At 46.1% G+C, this 16,994-nt stretch overlaps 1 protein-coding gene across 4 annotated transcripts in view; it reads right to left on the bottom strand.

Moving 5' to 3' along the window:
* Positions 1-16,994, bottom strand: part of LOC138614495 (BAR/IMD domain-containing adapter protein 2-like) — a 57,971-nt gene that overhangs the window by 34,514 nt on the left and 6,463 nt on the right. For 3 of the 4 annotated variants that reach the window (XM_069687984.1, XM_069687983.1, XM_069687985.1), the window contains exons 2-3: positions 6,027-6,102; positions 1,722-1,808 (exon numbers count right to left, since the gene is read on the bottom strand). In XM_069687984.1, the coding sequence (XP_069544085.1) occupies positions 1,722-1,808; positions 6,027-6,102 (163 nt within the window). The remainder of the gene's footprint in view (positions 1-1,721; positions 1,809-6,026; positions 6,103-16,994) is intronic. The other variant, XM_069687986.1, reaches the window with a different exon arrangement.

The following is a 16,994-nucleotide window of genomic DNA, read 5'->3' as shown; positions in this document are numbered from 1 at the left end:
CAAGTGACTCCCGAATCCTCCAGAGACACATTCTTCACTTCCCTCTCTGGCAGCTCATTTGCATTTTGCCCAGTAATTTACTGAAGCTGTGAGGCTCAACACAAGAAACGGAAGATGCTGAAGCACCCACAAAGTAATAAGCGTTGTCAGAACACACACACACACACACACACACACACACACACACACACACACACACACACACACACACACACACACCCCTTCTTCACCGCTCACAGGCCACAGCTGCTGGAATACGTGGAGACGGCATCAATCCATTCTGCTCAGCCCGGTCTGTCGTTTTCACCGGAGGCGGCGGGGAGGTTGTGCCGAGTTAAAACGGGAGGCTGCTGAGTCACGGTTCGGCTGCACAGTAAGAGACGAACCCCTCCAGACACGCATGCAGGCAAAACACTAGAGGCCCGGGCGTGTGAGACAGAGAACACGAAAGGCAGAGCAGCCGAGCTGACGGCGACGGGGATGTACAGATGCATGATGGGGGATCCCGTTGGGGAGTTTATGTTCTTGTGATGCAATTTTTTAGGGAAAAAAAAAAAATTCAGAAAATCTAACGGACAATAATTTGTGGATTAGTATTCACTTACAGGCAGTCTTGGCATGCGAAGGCTTTCCTTCATACTTTTAGGTGGTTTTTAAATAATTGAGTGTTGAAGGTTAATCACAGCTCTGCCCTAAAACCCTGAAAGTTACATCGGGCTTAAAAACCGAGTGTTTAGTGAAAGAGACGCAGGGATAAAAAAAATAAAAAAAATATGTGAAGTGAAGTGATGAAGCTCCAGAAGAAGCGCCAGAAAAGGTCTCCGCATGAATAATGAATGCAGCTTTTACAGCCTCCTCAGATATCTCCCCCCCTCCACCCCACCCCCCGCCCCCTCCTGCACCCTCCTCTAGTCATCTCCTCGTCCCTCCTTCCTCTCCTCTGCAGGTCTCAGCCCGCGTTCCTCGAGTCGCATCACGGTAACGGAACCGAGAGGGTTGCGGTGATCCGGGCCGGATGCAGACCCGTGACGCTCCGCGGGCACGCGTCTGCGTCTGCGTCTGCGTGTCTTCGGTACAGATGCTCCTACCTGTCCTGTGCTAAAAGGTGCGTCTGTGATGAGCAGAACCAGAGCCGATCCGACCCAAACCGGACAACACGCTGTGTGGGAGCAGAGCTGGGAGGATTCAAACGAGACTTCTCATTACCACTGTAAATATATCGAGGGCTTATTATGAATAGAGAGCAAATCCTCCTCACCATGTGTGCTCTTGTGAATATCAAATTAATTATTTGCTCGCAGCGGTGCAGTAAAAAAACAACAACCGGAGAGCTTTTTATCTTTCTTCAATGTGAGGGACGAGGGATTAAACAAACTGCTTGCTGTGACGTTGCTAAATAATTAATTTCTCTGATGATGCATCAGATAAAGTGCTCCGTTTTTCAGATTTAGAGTCTTAAAGCAGTGGAGACATCCCCTCTCTCTCTCTCTGTGTGTGTGTGTGTGTGTGTGTGTGTGTGTGTGTGTGTGTGTGTGTGTGTGTGTGTGTGTGTGTGTGTGTGTGTGTGTGTGTGTGTGTGTGTGTGTGTGTGTGTGTGTGTGTGTCCAGTTTCAAGTTGGTCATCAGCTGCTTCTGCTCTCCAGCTCCAGCCCATCCACCAGCTGCTGGTGCAACCCCCCATCCACCCCACCGGGGGCACTACAGCCACTACAAGGACTCACCGAGATCCTTAGAGCCTTGACTTTCGCTGGCCATCTCGCCCATCCGCACCAGAGCGTCGAAGTAGCCCTTTGCAGCGTATGTGACACCTGGAAACATGGAAGCATTTGGGCGTCAGAGATCAGGGGTTGCGGAGTTGACATGATGTCTTCTTCAGCAACCGTGCCCCTTCCATCCCTCCCCCGCCCCCCGAGAGAGAGGTGAGGTTGGGCATGGGAAATAAAGAGCGACAGGCGGAAATGGAGACCAGGCAGGAAAAAAAAAGAAGCTCTATGGAGGCAACTACAGGAAACAGAGAAAGCTGGAGAGACTCAACTCCACAACTACAAGTTCTACAAGCACTACAGAGTAATAAGCCTTTTAAAGGGTTAGTTCACCTAAACTACAGAAAAATATTGGTCATGCAAACAACTTTCAATCAGTCTCTCTGGAAGTTGATTCTATTTTGGGCTCAATTCCTGCTCAGAAAAATACATGGAATTATAAGGCTCCTATATAATCTTTTATCCTTAATCCCACTTGTTTTTTTTTATGTGCAAAGTACAAAACTTCCTGTATTCAGCTGAGTCAAACCACCAATAACACCTGCTGAAATTACTTCAATTAATTAGCTGCTGTCGCAAATTAACAGTGTATCAGTGAGTAACTTCCCCAAAGGTCGCCGTCTCATTAATATGCTCTCTGCAAGCTCGTGTATGCAATCCACCAAAAAAAGGGTTTGTTAGAGGGAGAATTATTACCGAAAACAGCGGCGTGTGAAAACGATGCAACAGGTGGAGGGACGTAGTTTTAAGCAGCACGCTCCAACACGGCTCCACGACCACCAGCTGGAACGATTCTTTATCGAGCTGATTGTGTCCGGTTAGTTTCAGTAGTTTGAAGCTCTCAGTCGATCTTTCATGAACATTACATTAGGGATGGTTTTGGATTGTATAATATTCGTAGTGGTTCAAATTAACTTTAATTTTCCTTATTCCCCGTTTTCACCAGCGCCTGCTTGTAATGTGTTACTCCTGTCAGAAGGAGGCAGTAATGCACCTAAAAGATGTCTGCAAGCCGCCATTAAACAACTTAAAGAGAAGAAGAGCACGTTGCTACAAAAAGCTCTGGAGCTGTGCAGGTAAAACTGAGTGGAGCAGTGAGATTAGATGCCACGAAACGTACAAAGAGCCGACAAAAGGTTCTGCGTGTTGCAGGTGCAGTTCAGACTCTGAAGGCAAAGCTAGCAGATCCTCAGTCTAACACAGCTGCGCACCGCCGAACAGTCGATTCAGAAGTTGATTTGTTTCCAGCAATTTTTGAATATTGAAATTCTTATCCCTGCATCTCATCTCAAAATTTAGGGGATTTTTTTTCTACATCCTGAAGTTGTGATACCAAAGAGTGTGCACTCAGTACTGGCAATCAAACCCCGACTCCAGCAACCACCCTGGAGGTGAACCGAGTTTGTTACCTGCTACCTGAAACATTCAAATTTACATTTCAGCAGCAAAAATTAAAAAAGGAGTTAGAAGTTGTTGTTTTTTGTACGTTGGGTGAACTAAATCTTTAAAAGTCCTTAACAGCCCCTCACATCTTCACAACTCCCTGCAACCTGCAGACACAAACTCTCTACAACTCAAATGACTGTACATCAGCCTTTCACTCAGGCCTTTAAAAAAAACTAAAACAAAAACAGGACATGATGGCCGGGAGCTGCAGCGACAGTGAATTAAAGAGGGTCGGGGGGGTTAGCTACACAGGAGCTGACAGTCAGGATGACAGAGGACAAATGTCCAGCTGGGGAGGTACATATGGATGAGGGCCGAGTTCATTACAGGGACGTCACGTTGACGGCTGTTTGTGCTGTGAGCTGAATCCCAGAGAGACGCAGGAGAAAAGAAAATGACAGAGAGTTCATATCTCCAACATGGTAAACAAAGGAGATCTATTCTGAGTTCACTTGTAGTGGTTTGCGTCCACAGAGACGCGCAACTTATTGTTCTGAAAATGAAGACGGGAGTCGGGCTTCTCGCTGCGTAAACACACTGCACAGTTTCATTTCCAGAGAACTCCTGAAGTGACTTTCTTTATCGAAAACGGTGAGCCGAGATAAAAGCCAGTAAATCTCTACACAGCGCTGCAACCTTCCTCGGTAAGCTACGATAAAAAAAGGTTTTTCTTAAAAAGACAAGCCGAGACCCTTTTCCCGGCTCTTCTGTAGCCCGGCTGGAGTTAAGCCTGGGTGGGATGTGAGAGTGAGAGAGAGCGAAGGAGGATGGAGGCGAGGCGGAGACGGCCGGGTGAGCGAGGCTAATTTAAATCGATGTCCGGAGGAATCTGAGCCGGCAGGAGAGGCGGGATTAGCTGGAGGAGACGCTTTGCTGGAAAGTGACAGAGGGGGGACGGAAAGCAGGAGGAAAGAGGAAGAGGAGGAGAAGGTGGAGGAGGAAGAGGAGGATTAGAACAGTGATATAAAGCCGATACAGAGCAGAGAGTGTCCGTGTGAATGAAACTTAAAACAGGAAAGATGTCTGACGTCTTCACTGTAAAATGAAGCTTTCCACAACCCTGGAAAAAATGTCCTCGCACGCTTCCTCTGAGGAAACACACGGATGTGATGATCTTCAGATCCAAACATCTCTGTTACAACGAGCTGCTCGTCACGTCCTCCTGCTGCTGGATGCTGCTTCAACGAACTCATATTTCACTTTATAAGTGAGAACTGCTGCAAACGAACCAAAATTAAACTAATTTTTGATGATAAACGAAATGTTTTAATCATTTTTTAAGTACAAATATCCCGTTCCTGCTTCACAAACTCAAGGATTTACCGCTTTGATTTTGTCCGTTTTTGACTTTTAAAAAAAAGAAGAAAAAAAAAGAAGGTTTTCAGCATTGAATAACTAAATAAATAATTGGCAGATTATCTGATAACGGATGTGATCATTATTTGCACCCCTGACTGAGAGTGTCATCATTTAAAGAGCCCAGTTTTTTCTGATCTTCTTTCCTGGTCTCCTCTCTTTCACACATGCAGCCTCTTCAAACTTCCCTCTTTCCCCACACAGACATTCAGTATCTGTCAGCACAGATTTTAATGAAGCCAGGATTCGTCCGACCACCACATCCCAAACACAAGCAGTCACTTCCCTCCTGCATCGCGCCGGTCCTCACAGGACCAAGCCTCCGTCGCCCCAGCTAAGACCCCAGAGGCTTCACTGGCATGTCTCCAGTCACAATGGATGGTTGCTGCACTGCCTCCACCTCCCACCCCCACCCCCCAACGCTGCCTGGCATTGATGAAGCGTAATCTCCACTCGGGGAGTCGCAGGGCTATTTTTAGCCTGATCTATCAGACTGGAGTGAGGCCTCCTTTTATTGTTCTCGTGGGCTGTTCTGTTAAGTCTTCCCTGCAGCTCCTCCGCAAGCACGCCAAGGACCGAGCACCGTCGCCGGGATTTTAACAAAAGACGTGTACATCCAGTCTGATCTGAAATATCCTCATCGATGCTGATCAAAGTTTGTTTATCTCTGATTTCTCTCAGACTTCATCCCTACTTTTATTTTAAAATATTTCTCTTCCAGTCTTTTTCCTCGACCTCCTCCTGCTTTTTATTTTTTCAACCCCGTCTTGTCCTGGATACCGGCTCGGTCGGCCCGTTCTGGTTTCCTGGGCCCCGTGGGAGGGGGAGGGGGAAAGGGACGGGGGGAGGGGACCGTTATTCTCGCGACTCCTCCTGTTCCACTTCCTCATTGGCTTCTGCTCCACTTAGCTACCCCCTCCCCTCCCCCCCCCCAAAAGACATTTCCAGTGCTTTTGTCTTTAACCTTGACCCACCGCTACACACACACACACACACACACACACACACACACACACACACACACACACACACACACACACACGGAAAAAGCAATGACGGAGGACGTAGAGTCGAGGCAGACATTGGAGATCGATGGAAGGCAGCGAGGAAGACGTGAAGACGTCACAGGGCAACAATCAAGAGTTTAACATTTGATTTTCATTAAATGTTATTTAACTGCACTATTTTTGGACTTGTTTAAAAAGTCTCAGAAAGTCGTCAGTGTTTGTGGATTCTGAAGACGACTCGAATATCTGCGTCGCCGTCACGTCTTCCCCCCTTGATCGAGATAAATCAAGTGGATATAAAAGCAGCGCCAGGCGTCGGGTCAGCTGGCCCTCTGCCTGGACGACCGACTGGGCGGACAAGAGGAGAGGAAGAGGAAGAAGGAGGAGAAGAAGAATGAGGAATAAGAAGGAGAAGGAAGAAGAGAAGTAAACCAGAAGCGGTGGGTGTACTCACTGGTGAGCGCCTTCTCGTAGCTCTTCCCCATGGCGATGAAGTTCCGTAAGCAGGGGTTGAACTGCTCCATGATGGACTGGAGAGGGGAACAAAACAACCGCACGTTCGGTTAGTGGAGACGCCGGGAGGATACTGACTGACACACACACACACACACACACACACACACACACACACACACAGCAAGTCAGCTGAGACAACCAGGAGGAAGAGGAGAGCAGCAAGGACCAGCCTGGTGATGAAGACTGGTGGGAGGAAATAAAGGGAAAAGGAGTGAGTGAGTGAGTGAGTGAGTGAGTGAGTGAGTGAGTGTGTGTGTGTGTGTGTGTGTGTGTGTGTCTGGGGGGGGGGTGCTGTCTCCTCTCACCTCCCCTGCTGCATCTATTAAAATAAAACCTGGTTTTGGCTGCTGACTCCTTCGGCTCAGCAGCAGACCTGGATCCGGTACAGTTCCCCTCCGTCTCCCCACCAGACTCTGGCACTCTGCTCCCGCTAATTTTATTTTATTTTTTTTAAAGGGTCAATTCACCCAAATTATAGAGATGGTGGTCGCATCTCCAATTCTGAAAAACCTAAAATGTAGGCATGGTGCGATAAACTAGGGATGAGGGTATTTTTTTTGTTTCGGACCATCCGGGTCACATCCAACTGAAGGTAGCTGCAGTAATAAAGGCTACACCGTCTGAAGCCTGCAGGTAACAACAGGGTATTTCATCAGTTGTCAAATCACGACATTTCAAACGAGATCATTCAGCGACGAGCAGAGAAAACACAGACTTTAGCTCCCGTTAGAAATAGTTAAATTTACAATTTCATTCTCTTTGGCGACACATGTGGCGATAAGCAGTAATTGCCTGTTGCTTTAGCTCCGCCCACCCTCACGAGAAAAAACAACCCTGTGTGAGGGTTTTTATCAGTCGTGTTCCCTCATTCGTCGACAGACATTTATTTAAATAAAACTTTAAATGTAAAAAAAAAAAAAAAAAAAAAAATGTTAGCTGCTTTAGTTCAACTAAAGTGTTTACACACACCTGAAACTCAGCGTGTTTAAAGTCCAATATTCACCTACAAATATATCCAGCTGCTAAATGCTCCTCCTCCTCCTCAGTACCGATCACGGAGAGCACCGACGGTTTATCAAAGCCAAGGTTGATGAGAGTGGTGACGGTGAAGCAGCTTAGCTACAGTCAGGTGTGATCACTCTCACCAATATTCATTAGTATAAATTTAATATTCAAATTTAACAACTATTATTGTTTCCCATCTGCAGAATTATTCGGTGAACAGGTGAAAAATACAAGTAAATATTTAACTTTAAAAACAGAGGCAGGGGAAAATAAGGGAACCACAAAGAAGAGCAAACAGGACGAAGGTAGATCTGATGTTTTCGATGATTTTGGTGAGCGGTGTAGACGAGATGTCGCTGCAGAGAAAACAACACGTATAAAGAGACATATGAATCTAAATCTCTTTTTCTTTTTGGTGACAGATGGCCGAGTATCAGTCAGCACGGCGGCCGTGGAGCGAATCCACGCAGAGAACAAACAGCGAGTGCAGAAAAGAAAAGTTGTTCTGTCTGTGACTCAGTCTGCCCTTTTACTTCTGCAGCATCTCCGGCCAAACCAGGCAATTTTCCTCTCCGTGACTTCCTCTGCAAACGCTCGGGATCGTTAGAGAGGCAGCCGAGGGAGGTGAAGGGAGAGGAGGGATGAGCAGAGGAGGACCACGGCAGAGCAAAACACAGAAGATTAAATAGAAAAACTGTCCAACAAGCAGCTTTAATAATCAGGACCTCGTGACCACGACCGGCAAAAAAATACAACAAAAAAAAAACAGCAGAACTAATCAGCAGCGGCTCTGGTGATTAACTGCATCACCGAGTTTGTTCACGGCAGTGAAGAGACGCCACGCTTTCTCTCCTCCGGTTGGAACTTTGTTGCACCGACGGTTGTTTAACCTCGGAGGGAATTAAGAGCCCGAGAAAAAGGAGGAAGTTTATAAGCTGCGCTGCATCATCCAACTTTACTTTGACCTTCGTCTGTCGGTTAATAAACAGAGAACGTCATCATCGGATGAAGCAGAGCTTGGTAAAGAGTTTACTTTCTTGTTTGAGGAAAGTTTTTAATAACCAAATATTGCGTAACACCACCAGAACCACTAACAAGCACAGGAGATGATTAATGCTTAATAACGGCACATGACAGTGCAGTCGAAACAGACTGGAAGTGACCATATTTGGACGAGCTGGGGGAGGAGCCAGCGGTGGATCTGACCAATCTGATCGGAAACCTGATACTACGTCCCGCCCACCGAAAGCTGTAACCTGACTGCACCACAGGCCTGTCAATCAAACAGACACGCCCCCAAAAACAGGTCTTCTTGAATCTTCTTTTCTAATGAATGAGGGATTATTTTCAGATGGACCTCCAGAAAACTAAGAAGAAGGAGTGACTTTAGCTAACAACACCGAGATAACTGATGGACACATTTTATTCACTTTGGATTTGATGAGAGAAGTTGAATGGGAGTCTATGGAGCCGGAGGCTTTTTGGAGCCGACCTCTAGTGGCACTCGCTGGTATTGCAGCTGAAGACACTTCTGGATCAGAACCATTTTACAGACCTGAAGCTACGAACTCTTTTATGTAAAATCTTTACAGCAGCTCCAACTCCCAGGATTTAAAAGGATGCCCTGTAAACATCTCAGATACCACAGGGCACCTTCAGAAGGTTGTACAGAGATCCGTCTTCGGGGGCAGTTATAAAGACACGGAGACAGATGAGTGTGAGTGCAGAAGGAAGGAAGAACACAAAGAGGGGACGGAGAGGACGGAATAATGGGCAGACGGCAGAGGGAGAGTACAGGTACATCTGAGGTTGACAGACATCTTTTCACGGCTGCTCGCTACACGGGATGCTTGCTAATGCCCGCCAGCTGACGCACAACAGTCACCTTGGTGCACAAACTTCACCAAGACTTCCAAAAAAAATAATAAGAGAGAAGCAGGAAGTAGGACAGGACGACGCAGGGGTGTGAGAGAAGCAGGCCGACTGCCCGGAGAAACAAGGCGAGGATGGTTTCGGAGGAGGACGGGCTGATAATAAATACATTAAGTATTTTGATGTACTTCTGATCAAAAGCACCCTGCTGGGGGATTCTGGGGGAGATTTGTGCACACAGTGTGTTGTCATCATCACGCACACCGACACGAGGAAGCAGAAGAAGAAAAGACGTTTGTGGCATTTCTTTGTGCATTTCTGGGGACAAACAAACCTATTTATACCCCGGTTCCCTCTCGCCCCTCTCTGTTGTTTTCTTTTTCTCCCGTTATGTAAGATGTCGGCGGCGGAACAAACCGGGAACGTGGAAGCGCTCCAGCAGCAGTAAACGACGTCGCGGCTGCATCGACGCTTGGCAGGAAGAAAACGGACGATCAACAAAAGAGTAAAAATAGAAGATGGAGAGCGGCCTGCTTCTCATGTCTGAATAAACACATGAACGTTAGGAGGGCCGGGAGTGTGTGTGTGTGTGTGTGTGTGTGTGTGTGTGTGTGTGATTACATAACTGGGCTCATCACTCGGGTATGAAAACACCATCGAACAGGTCCTGCTGCATTCTTCTGTCTTGGAGCTCGTTACGAACACATTTTTACATGCAAACATTTCCTCCACCAACACACAAGTCAGAAGACACATTTACCAATCTAACCGAGATATACGTTCTTCACATTGTCAACATCAGGGTAAAAACTGTTATTTTTGCAAAATAAACCAAAATCCTTAAACCATGAATATTGAAAAAAAAAAACAGAAGAGGAGGAGGTTGTTTTCCTCCATCTTTTCTTTTAGTTTAAAATGTTTGGGAAGCCAAATGTGCATCAAAAGATTACAACATCAACACTTTCCCTTTCTTGCAGACAGTTAGATGAGAAGATCAAAACATTCTCCTGGTGGAGTTTTTAACAAGCGCCAACCTCCAGTTCAGATTCTGTCCGTCACCATCTTTGCTAGTTCGGAGCGGTTTGGAGCAGGAAGTGACCATATTTGGACGAGCTGGGGGAGGAGCCAGAGGTGGATCTGACCGATCTGATTGGAAACCTGATGATACTACGTCCCGCCCACCGATAGCTGTAACCTGACTGCACCACAGACCTGTCAATCAAACAGACACCAGTTGGTGGCCATAAACAACGCTGCGTCACAAACATCTGCACGAGTTAACAAGAGGAGCACAAACTTTCTCCAACCGAGTTTGGTCCATGCTGAAGGTGTTTAACCGCCCTTCACAGACACTCACACACACACACACACACACACACACACACACACACACACACACATACACACACACACACACGAACCAAGTAACAGGCATTAATAAAGTCCAGCGAACACGCTGACGCGGCGCTGCACCTGTCAATCACCATCAGTGCTGCTGTCAACATGCTAATGCACAAGTTTCCCTCCCGTCACACCACGCTCATGTGGTTCGGGGGATAATTTAATAGGATCATCAATTTGGCATTTTCTTCCTTTAATCCAAACTCAATCAGCTGAGCCGGTTCCTTCAGCAACAGGGATCGAGGCCGATTAAGCATTCCAGTGGACGGAAAAAAGCCCACGTTGGAGAGAGCGCGGATTACCGAAGCAAACGCTGCTTTGTCTGGTTTTGCTTCGGTCACGCGTTTTAATTGACTCACTAATCACCCTTCACCAATTAAATGCCCCCAAAAAAACCTCCACAACAATGCAACGGATTGTCTTATCACGTTGCAGCGCTGCGGAGGAAACGTTTCATCTCCGACAAACACCAGCGAATGTTTATCTGGAAGCCAAATAGCAGCGTGGTAACGAGGCGGCTCCATTATCTGCTGCAACGCTCATCCAGATACAAACGGCAAGAGAGACGCTCGGCGAGGTCTGTTTGCTGATCTTTTTTTCCTCCATCCTTTGTGCACCTTCAGTGTCACTGAGGCAGCGTTTTATAATGTTCTGGCTCTCAGACGGGAGCAGGCGAAATGCCACGGCGGAGCTAATCACTGAATACTTAAAAAAAAAAAGAAAATCCACCATGAAGCACATCACTGATCCCAGAGCGAAGGTGGAAAATTAACCTAAAATGGAGTTAACCTTTAGGAGGGCAAAGTGGGAACGCAGAGGCCTCTTTAAAAGGAGGAAACCACAAGTTTAAATCTTTTTATATTCATTTAATCTAACTGAAAGGGCAGGTCAGTCAAAAGAAAACTAATGAATGGATTAAATAATCATTAGTTTTGATGCTAGAATCAATCCTCAGACTTCAGAGTCTCACTGACGTTTCCTCGGTCTGCTCGGCGTCTGAAATATTTATCTTCCACGTCCCACCAGCGGTTGGCGAAGCAGATGTTTGAACTGAAATCATCCGAGTGTGACAAACCGTGTGTGTGTGTGTGTGTGTGTGTGTGTGTGTGTGTGTGTGTGTGTGTGTGTGTGTGTGTGTGTGTGTGTACACAAGCACAACTCTGGAACAACATTGTGTGTGTGACACTGTGATGCTCCCATGTGCTCGTCTCCGTGCCGTTGTTCTGCTGGCAGGCCGGACTGGCTGCCATGTAGCATCAGCTCCTGCCAGGAAGACGAGGATTCGGGCCGTCGCCGTTTTTTTTGTGTGGTGGTGGTGGTGGGGAGGGGGCTGGTTTTTCTCTCCTGTGTTTAGAGTGTGAAAGTAGTTTGCGAACATCTGGTTATTATTTTATTCATCCATTTTTTATGATGTTTGTTGGGGGGGTATCCACAGCGACAGGCTTTTATAACTAAACAACCAAGTGTGGGTCTAAAACATTTACAAGCATGGTGTGAGCGTTTTCTGACCCGACAGCTTGGTGGTTAATCTGTGGTAATAGTTTAACCAACAGAAAAACAACGTCGTGGTTTAAAGAAACAAAAAGGTCAAACGTTGGTATGTGTTGAGATGAAAAACCTCAGACTGTTCTTCCAACAAATAACAATAATTATTCTCCACCACAAGAGTTCGCTTGCCGGTGAAATGTGCTCTTCTGGTAAGCTAAAAACAAAAACAGAAACAGCACTGAATCTGACAAATTAGTTATAACTCCATCCTGATTGGCTGTTCCAGCTGAAACTGTCCAATCAGCAAACATTTCCAGTGATAAACTTCAAGTCTGAAGCTAAGACTAGATATAAAAATGGATGTAGCTTACAGGTATGAACAGTGAAGCCAATGCAGAAGTGCAATACCACTGAGAGCCACCAGGGGAAGATATCTGGCTACATTACATTTAGCTGACGCTTTTATCCAAAGCGACTTACAATAAGTGCATTTCAACCATGAGGACAAAGTTAAATGAGGCTTTTAGGGGCCATCTGTAAATTGTAGCTACAAAAAAAACTTGGGTTACACTCTCCCCCTCTAAATTGCATGAAAAAAGAAAAAAAAGTTCTACCATGTAACTTCTCCAGTGAAAAAATTACAATGAATTATTCTGCAAATTATATTGTTTCAAACTCAAAATTTAGTGTTAAAATTTGTGATTGACAGTTGGAAACAGAAATTGTGTGCAGTACACACACCTGGAGTCAGCGTATTGACAGTTAAACATCTCAGTGTGGACTTGGTTGAAAAGATGTGATTTGCAACTTCATCTTGGGAGAAAATAATAATAATAAAAAAATTAAATAAAGGACAATAGAGATTATCGAAAGTTTCTTTACTGTGTGTCAAAGAACTTGTAGAATAAGTTTTTAAACCCGAGTAAACAGACGGTTATTATCACCTCCTGTTTCACTCGTGTGTCAGTTTATTCTCGGCCGATCGACACATTCATTTTACGCTCGTGAACGACCGATAACGACTGAAGTCCGGCCGTTTTTCACTTTAAGTGGCGCCGCGGCCGTAACAGATGGCTAACGCGAGGAGAGGGAGATTGAATAGGCGGCGGCGGCGGCTAGTCCTACGGCGCCAAGGTTAACAGATCCATCAGAGCAACATGGCGGCGCACGGACGCACCGTCCCACGACAGATGAGTGATGTGGAACAGAGCCAGAGGTTACACAAGCTATTAATAAGAGAAGGAGGGGAGGCGATAAAAGGGCAGGCTTTATGACGAGTCAAGATGCATTCACACCGACAGACGAAGAAAACAATAACGCAAACAGATTGAGAGCTCAGAAACATCCCTCATTCAATTTGAATGAGTAAAACTACAATTGAAAAATACTCAATTAAAAGTCCAAGGTGCAAAATTTTATGAGTGCTCGAGTATCCGAAGTTAACCGATAAAGTGGGAAGAACCGAAGTCTTGAAATGTCCAGGTAAATAGGAGTGTTTGTTTCTTTAATTTAAGGTGATTTTACTGCAAGGAAGGAAGGAAGGAAAGAAAGGAAGGAAGGAAGGAAGGAAAAATAAAACCTGATTAAATGTTTTAAAAAAAATGAGGTCCAGCTTTGTTGAGCGGATCGCTGTCAGAGAACAAACGCAGGAAAAACAAGCCGCATGAAGAACATCGTGACCTCGCAGGCAGTTTGTGCGTGTGTGTGAGAGAGTGTGTGTGTGTGTGAGAGTGTGTGTGCGTGTGTGTGAGAGTGTGTGTGTGTGTGTGAGAGTGTGTGTGCGTGTGTGTGTGAGAGTGTGTGTGCGTGTGTGTGTGAGTGTGTGTGAGGTGGCGGCAGGCGACGGGGTGAGTCACAACCTACACAAACAGCAGCAGGTCCGTATCACGTCGGGGCGCAAATTGCTGTAAAGCCGAGCCAGCCATGTGGCACCATTAGAACCTGCTGCGCCGCTCGCTGCCAAACAGATTAACCAGCGAGGGGAGACCTGGCAACCCCATGGAGGAGTGTGGGGGCGGGGGGGTCACAGGTGGAGGCAAGAAATGTAAAAATAACAGTGAAAGCAACCGGCTGCAGCCATTGGAATGATTTACAATCAGAACTTATAAAATAAATCACACAAAAAAAAACAAAGTACTGTTTTCGGCACATCAGGGAACTTTGGCTTTCAGAAACGGCCCCGCCCCCTTTTGGGGGGAAAACAAACGACCCTCGCCATAGGCGTCAACATAAAATAGCCTCACTAAACCAGTCCGTTATAAACCTTTTTAGGACATGAAAGGGAGAAAAAAAAAAAAAAACTAACTACACAGCAACTCTTCAGCATTACGTTATTATGTAAACCGGTTAGTTTAACGCAGAAGTTTTGGAGAAAAGGCTCAACTTCCTCCGATTCTCCGTTGGTCAGCGCAGGACATCGGGTTTGTTTTCCCCCCAGAAAGGGGGCGTGGTCACGGGAGCCCCACCCTGCGTCTGATGCACTGATTTGAAGACGAGTCAGGAGAAACTCAAAAACAAATCTAAACAATATCTAGATACAGACTGCATGTTAATAACTGGTGTAAAAATGGAGTCTAAAAACGAATTAAGCCAAGTTCCTGTTTAATGCATGGAAATAAATCAAACTTTCCAACAGTAAAAGCTTCTTCCTTCATCACTGATGTGATGGTAAGGGCATGACCTTGACTTTCTCCACTCATTCTATCCTGTCGGAGACATTTGAACTAAATGAACATCACATGAACTAAAACGTTGTTTTCTTTCATCTGAGGCCAAAAGCAGTTTCAGTCATAAATCAAGATATTTTATCAATAAAGCACCAGTTTCTTCAATCTAAGCGTCACATGATGAGAGAGGAGACGATGGCCGAAGATTCAGCACTGGGAACGTACGAGGAGAACGACCCCTGCTTCGCCCTCCAAAAACAACAACAACAACAGTTTGATCTGTAAAGTTCAGCCTGTGTTCCCCTGCTGCTCAGACCAGTGTGACCTCTGGTTAGGGTAACCAACACACACACTCACACACAGGAAAAGGTCACAAGCTCTACGTGGTCACCATGGAAACACGGAGGGCTCATGCAGCACTGGGGTGTGTTTGGCTACCAGTTGCGAGTCAAGGTGACCTCTCGTCATCAACTTTTACTCAGTGTGTGTGTGTGTGCGTGTGTGTGTGTGTGTGTGTGTGTGTGTGTGTGTGTGTGTGTGTGGCAGGAAATCATCCATCACTGCCACAGCAGCAGGAAGATGACAAACGCTGCGCTCACGGTGCCGTCACTCCATCATCTTTACATCATCACAGTTTTGTTTTTGTTATCATTTTGATCAGTTTTTGATTCGTCAGTTTCGACATTATCTGACTCAATATTGATTTGAAAAGCCTTTTATACGCGTGTTCTGTTCTCCTGAGAACCACGGAGGCGTTTTTATTCTCACCAACCACGCTGGAAACTTTACAAAGCAAAAGTGACGAGAAATGAAGCTGCTCGTGGCCTCACCTCGAGCGCATTCATCTTTTATTCTGTGAATTTATTAATACATTAGATAAGCAGGAGTATAAAAAACCCTATTTAGTTTTAAAAAATATATATATCGTCTGTGAGCGTCGGATTTTAACACCTCAGGTGAACTCTTGTTTGTGTGCAGGTTCAGACTGCTGTAATAAAAGTTATTGAGAGTTTGCGTGTTGGACTCGGATATGAAGATCAGGATGCAGCAAAGTTGAGTCTCTGGTTGAAGAACTACGTACGAGACAGGAAGGTTTTCTCCCCGATTGTTTGTCTGAACGTTAAAAACGAGGAGCAGCTCGTAAGAAAAAAAAGAAATCTAAATCAGGACAGATTTCTATTAAGTTTAGCAGAGCGTGATGAGATTGATTTGAGCATTTTCTCTAAGTCATATTAGAATATTTCTGCCATCGTTTCCCATTTAAAATGTTCCCCTTCAGTCCAGAAACTAACGCAGATTTAAAGATTTCACCGTAAATTTCTTGTTTCTGTCTTCGACCTTCACACATGCAGACGTTCAGACTAACGTGACACACAACATTACTGTTGACGTGAAATAAAATCGCCCGGGCCGCTGCGTTACACGTGTGTGGGAGTGATGAGCTGATGTCCGTCCGTCCGTCCGTCCCTCCCTCCTCATCCTGTCTGCAGGAAGTGGACGTTATTTTGCTTCGGCTCAGCCGGTGTGACAATCACCTCTAAAGCTGCACCGCTTGGACAACCTGAGGGATGGAAATTCAGCATCTGTGTGTGTGTGTGTGTGTGTGTGTGTGTGTGTGTGTGTGTGTGTGTGTGTGTGTGTGTGTGTGTGTGTGTGTGTGTGTGTGTGTGTGTGTGTGTGTGTGTGTGTGTGTGTGTGTAGCCAATTTCCCTTCCAGATGAGCTCTTATCTGCGAGCGGAGGGAGAGTCAGCGCCCCCTATTCCACAGATGCAGCTTCAGGAGGAAACAGTGAGGTGGGGGGGCACTTCCGCTACCATATATGGAAGTGCTGGAATCCCCCCTCCCTCCCTCAGTGACAGGGCAACCCATTTCTATTCACCTCACGTCGGGCCCCTGCCACAAAGAGGCGAGAGAGCGAGGGAGTCTCCGCAGACGCCGAAGGTGATCATCATCGTCATCGTCTGTTTCATCATTTTACAAAACGTGAATCAACATATGTTTCTCTCTCTCTCTCTCTCACTCACTCACTCACTCACTCACTCACTCACACACACACACACACACACACCGAATGTGAGGCTTTTAAGAAGCAATATTTCTGATGCTCTGCACCTGTCTGTGTGTGTCTGTGTGTGTGTGTGTGTGTGTGTGTGTGTGTGTGTGTGTGTGTGTGTGTGTGTGTGTGTGTGTGTGTGTGTGTGTGTGTGTGTGTGTGTGTGTGTGTGTGCTCATCTTGAGATAACGGTGTGTATCCGCCTCTAATCCCTCTGAGCACCAACTCCATCCCTCCTCTTCCTCTTTACCGACCTCTGATTCCAGTTTTAAATGTCACTCCTGAGCTCCACCTCCAATTAAAAAAGAAAAGAAACAACCCCCCCCCCCCCCCCCCCACACACACACACACACACACTGCAGCTGGAACTTCCTGCTTCCTCTCCGGCCTCTCCCCCTTCATCTCGGGCTAATTAGAAAA

The sequence above is a fragment of the Brachyistius frenatus genome, unplaced genomic scaffold (assembly GCF_029030835.1).
Source record: "Brachyistius frenatus isolate BFR_SWC_R1_liver_20210118 unplaced genomic scaffold, ASM2903083v1 Contig_511, whole genome shotgun sequence".
Taxonomy (NCBI): domain Eukaryota; kingdom Metazoa; phylum Chordata; class Actinopteri; family Embiotocidae; genus Brachyistius; species Brachyistius frenatus.
Note: the sequence above shows the minus strand (reverse complement) of the source record. Positions and strands in the feature narration are given on the sequence as shown.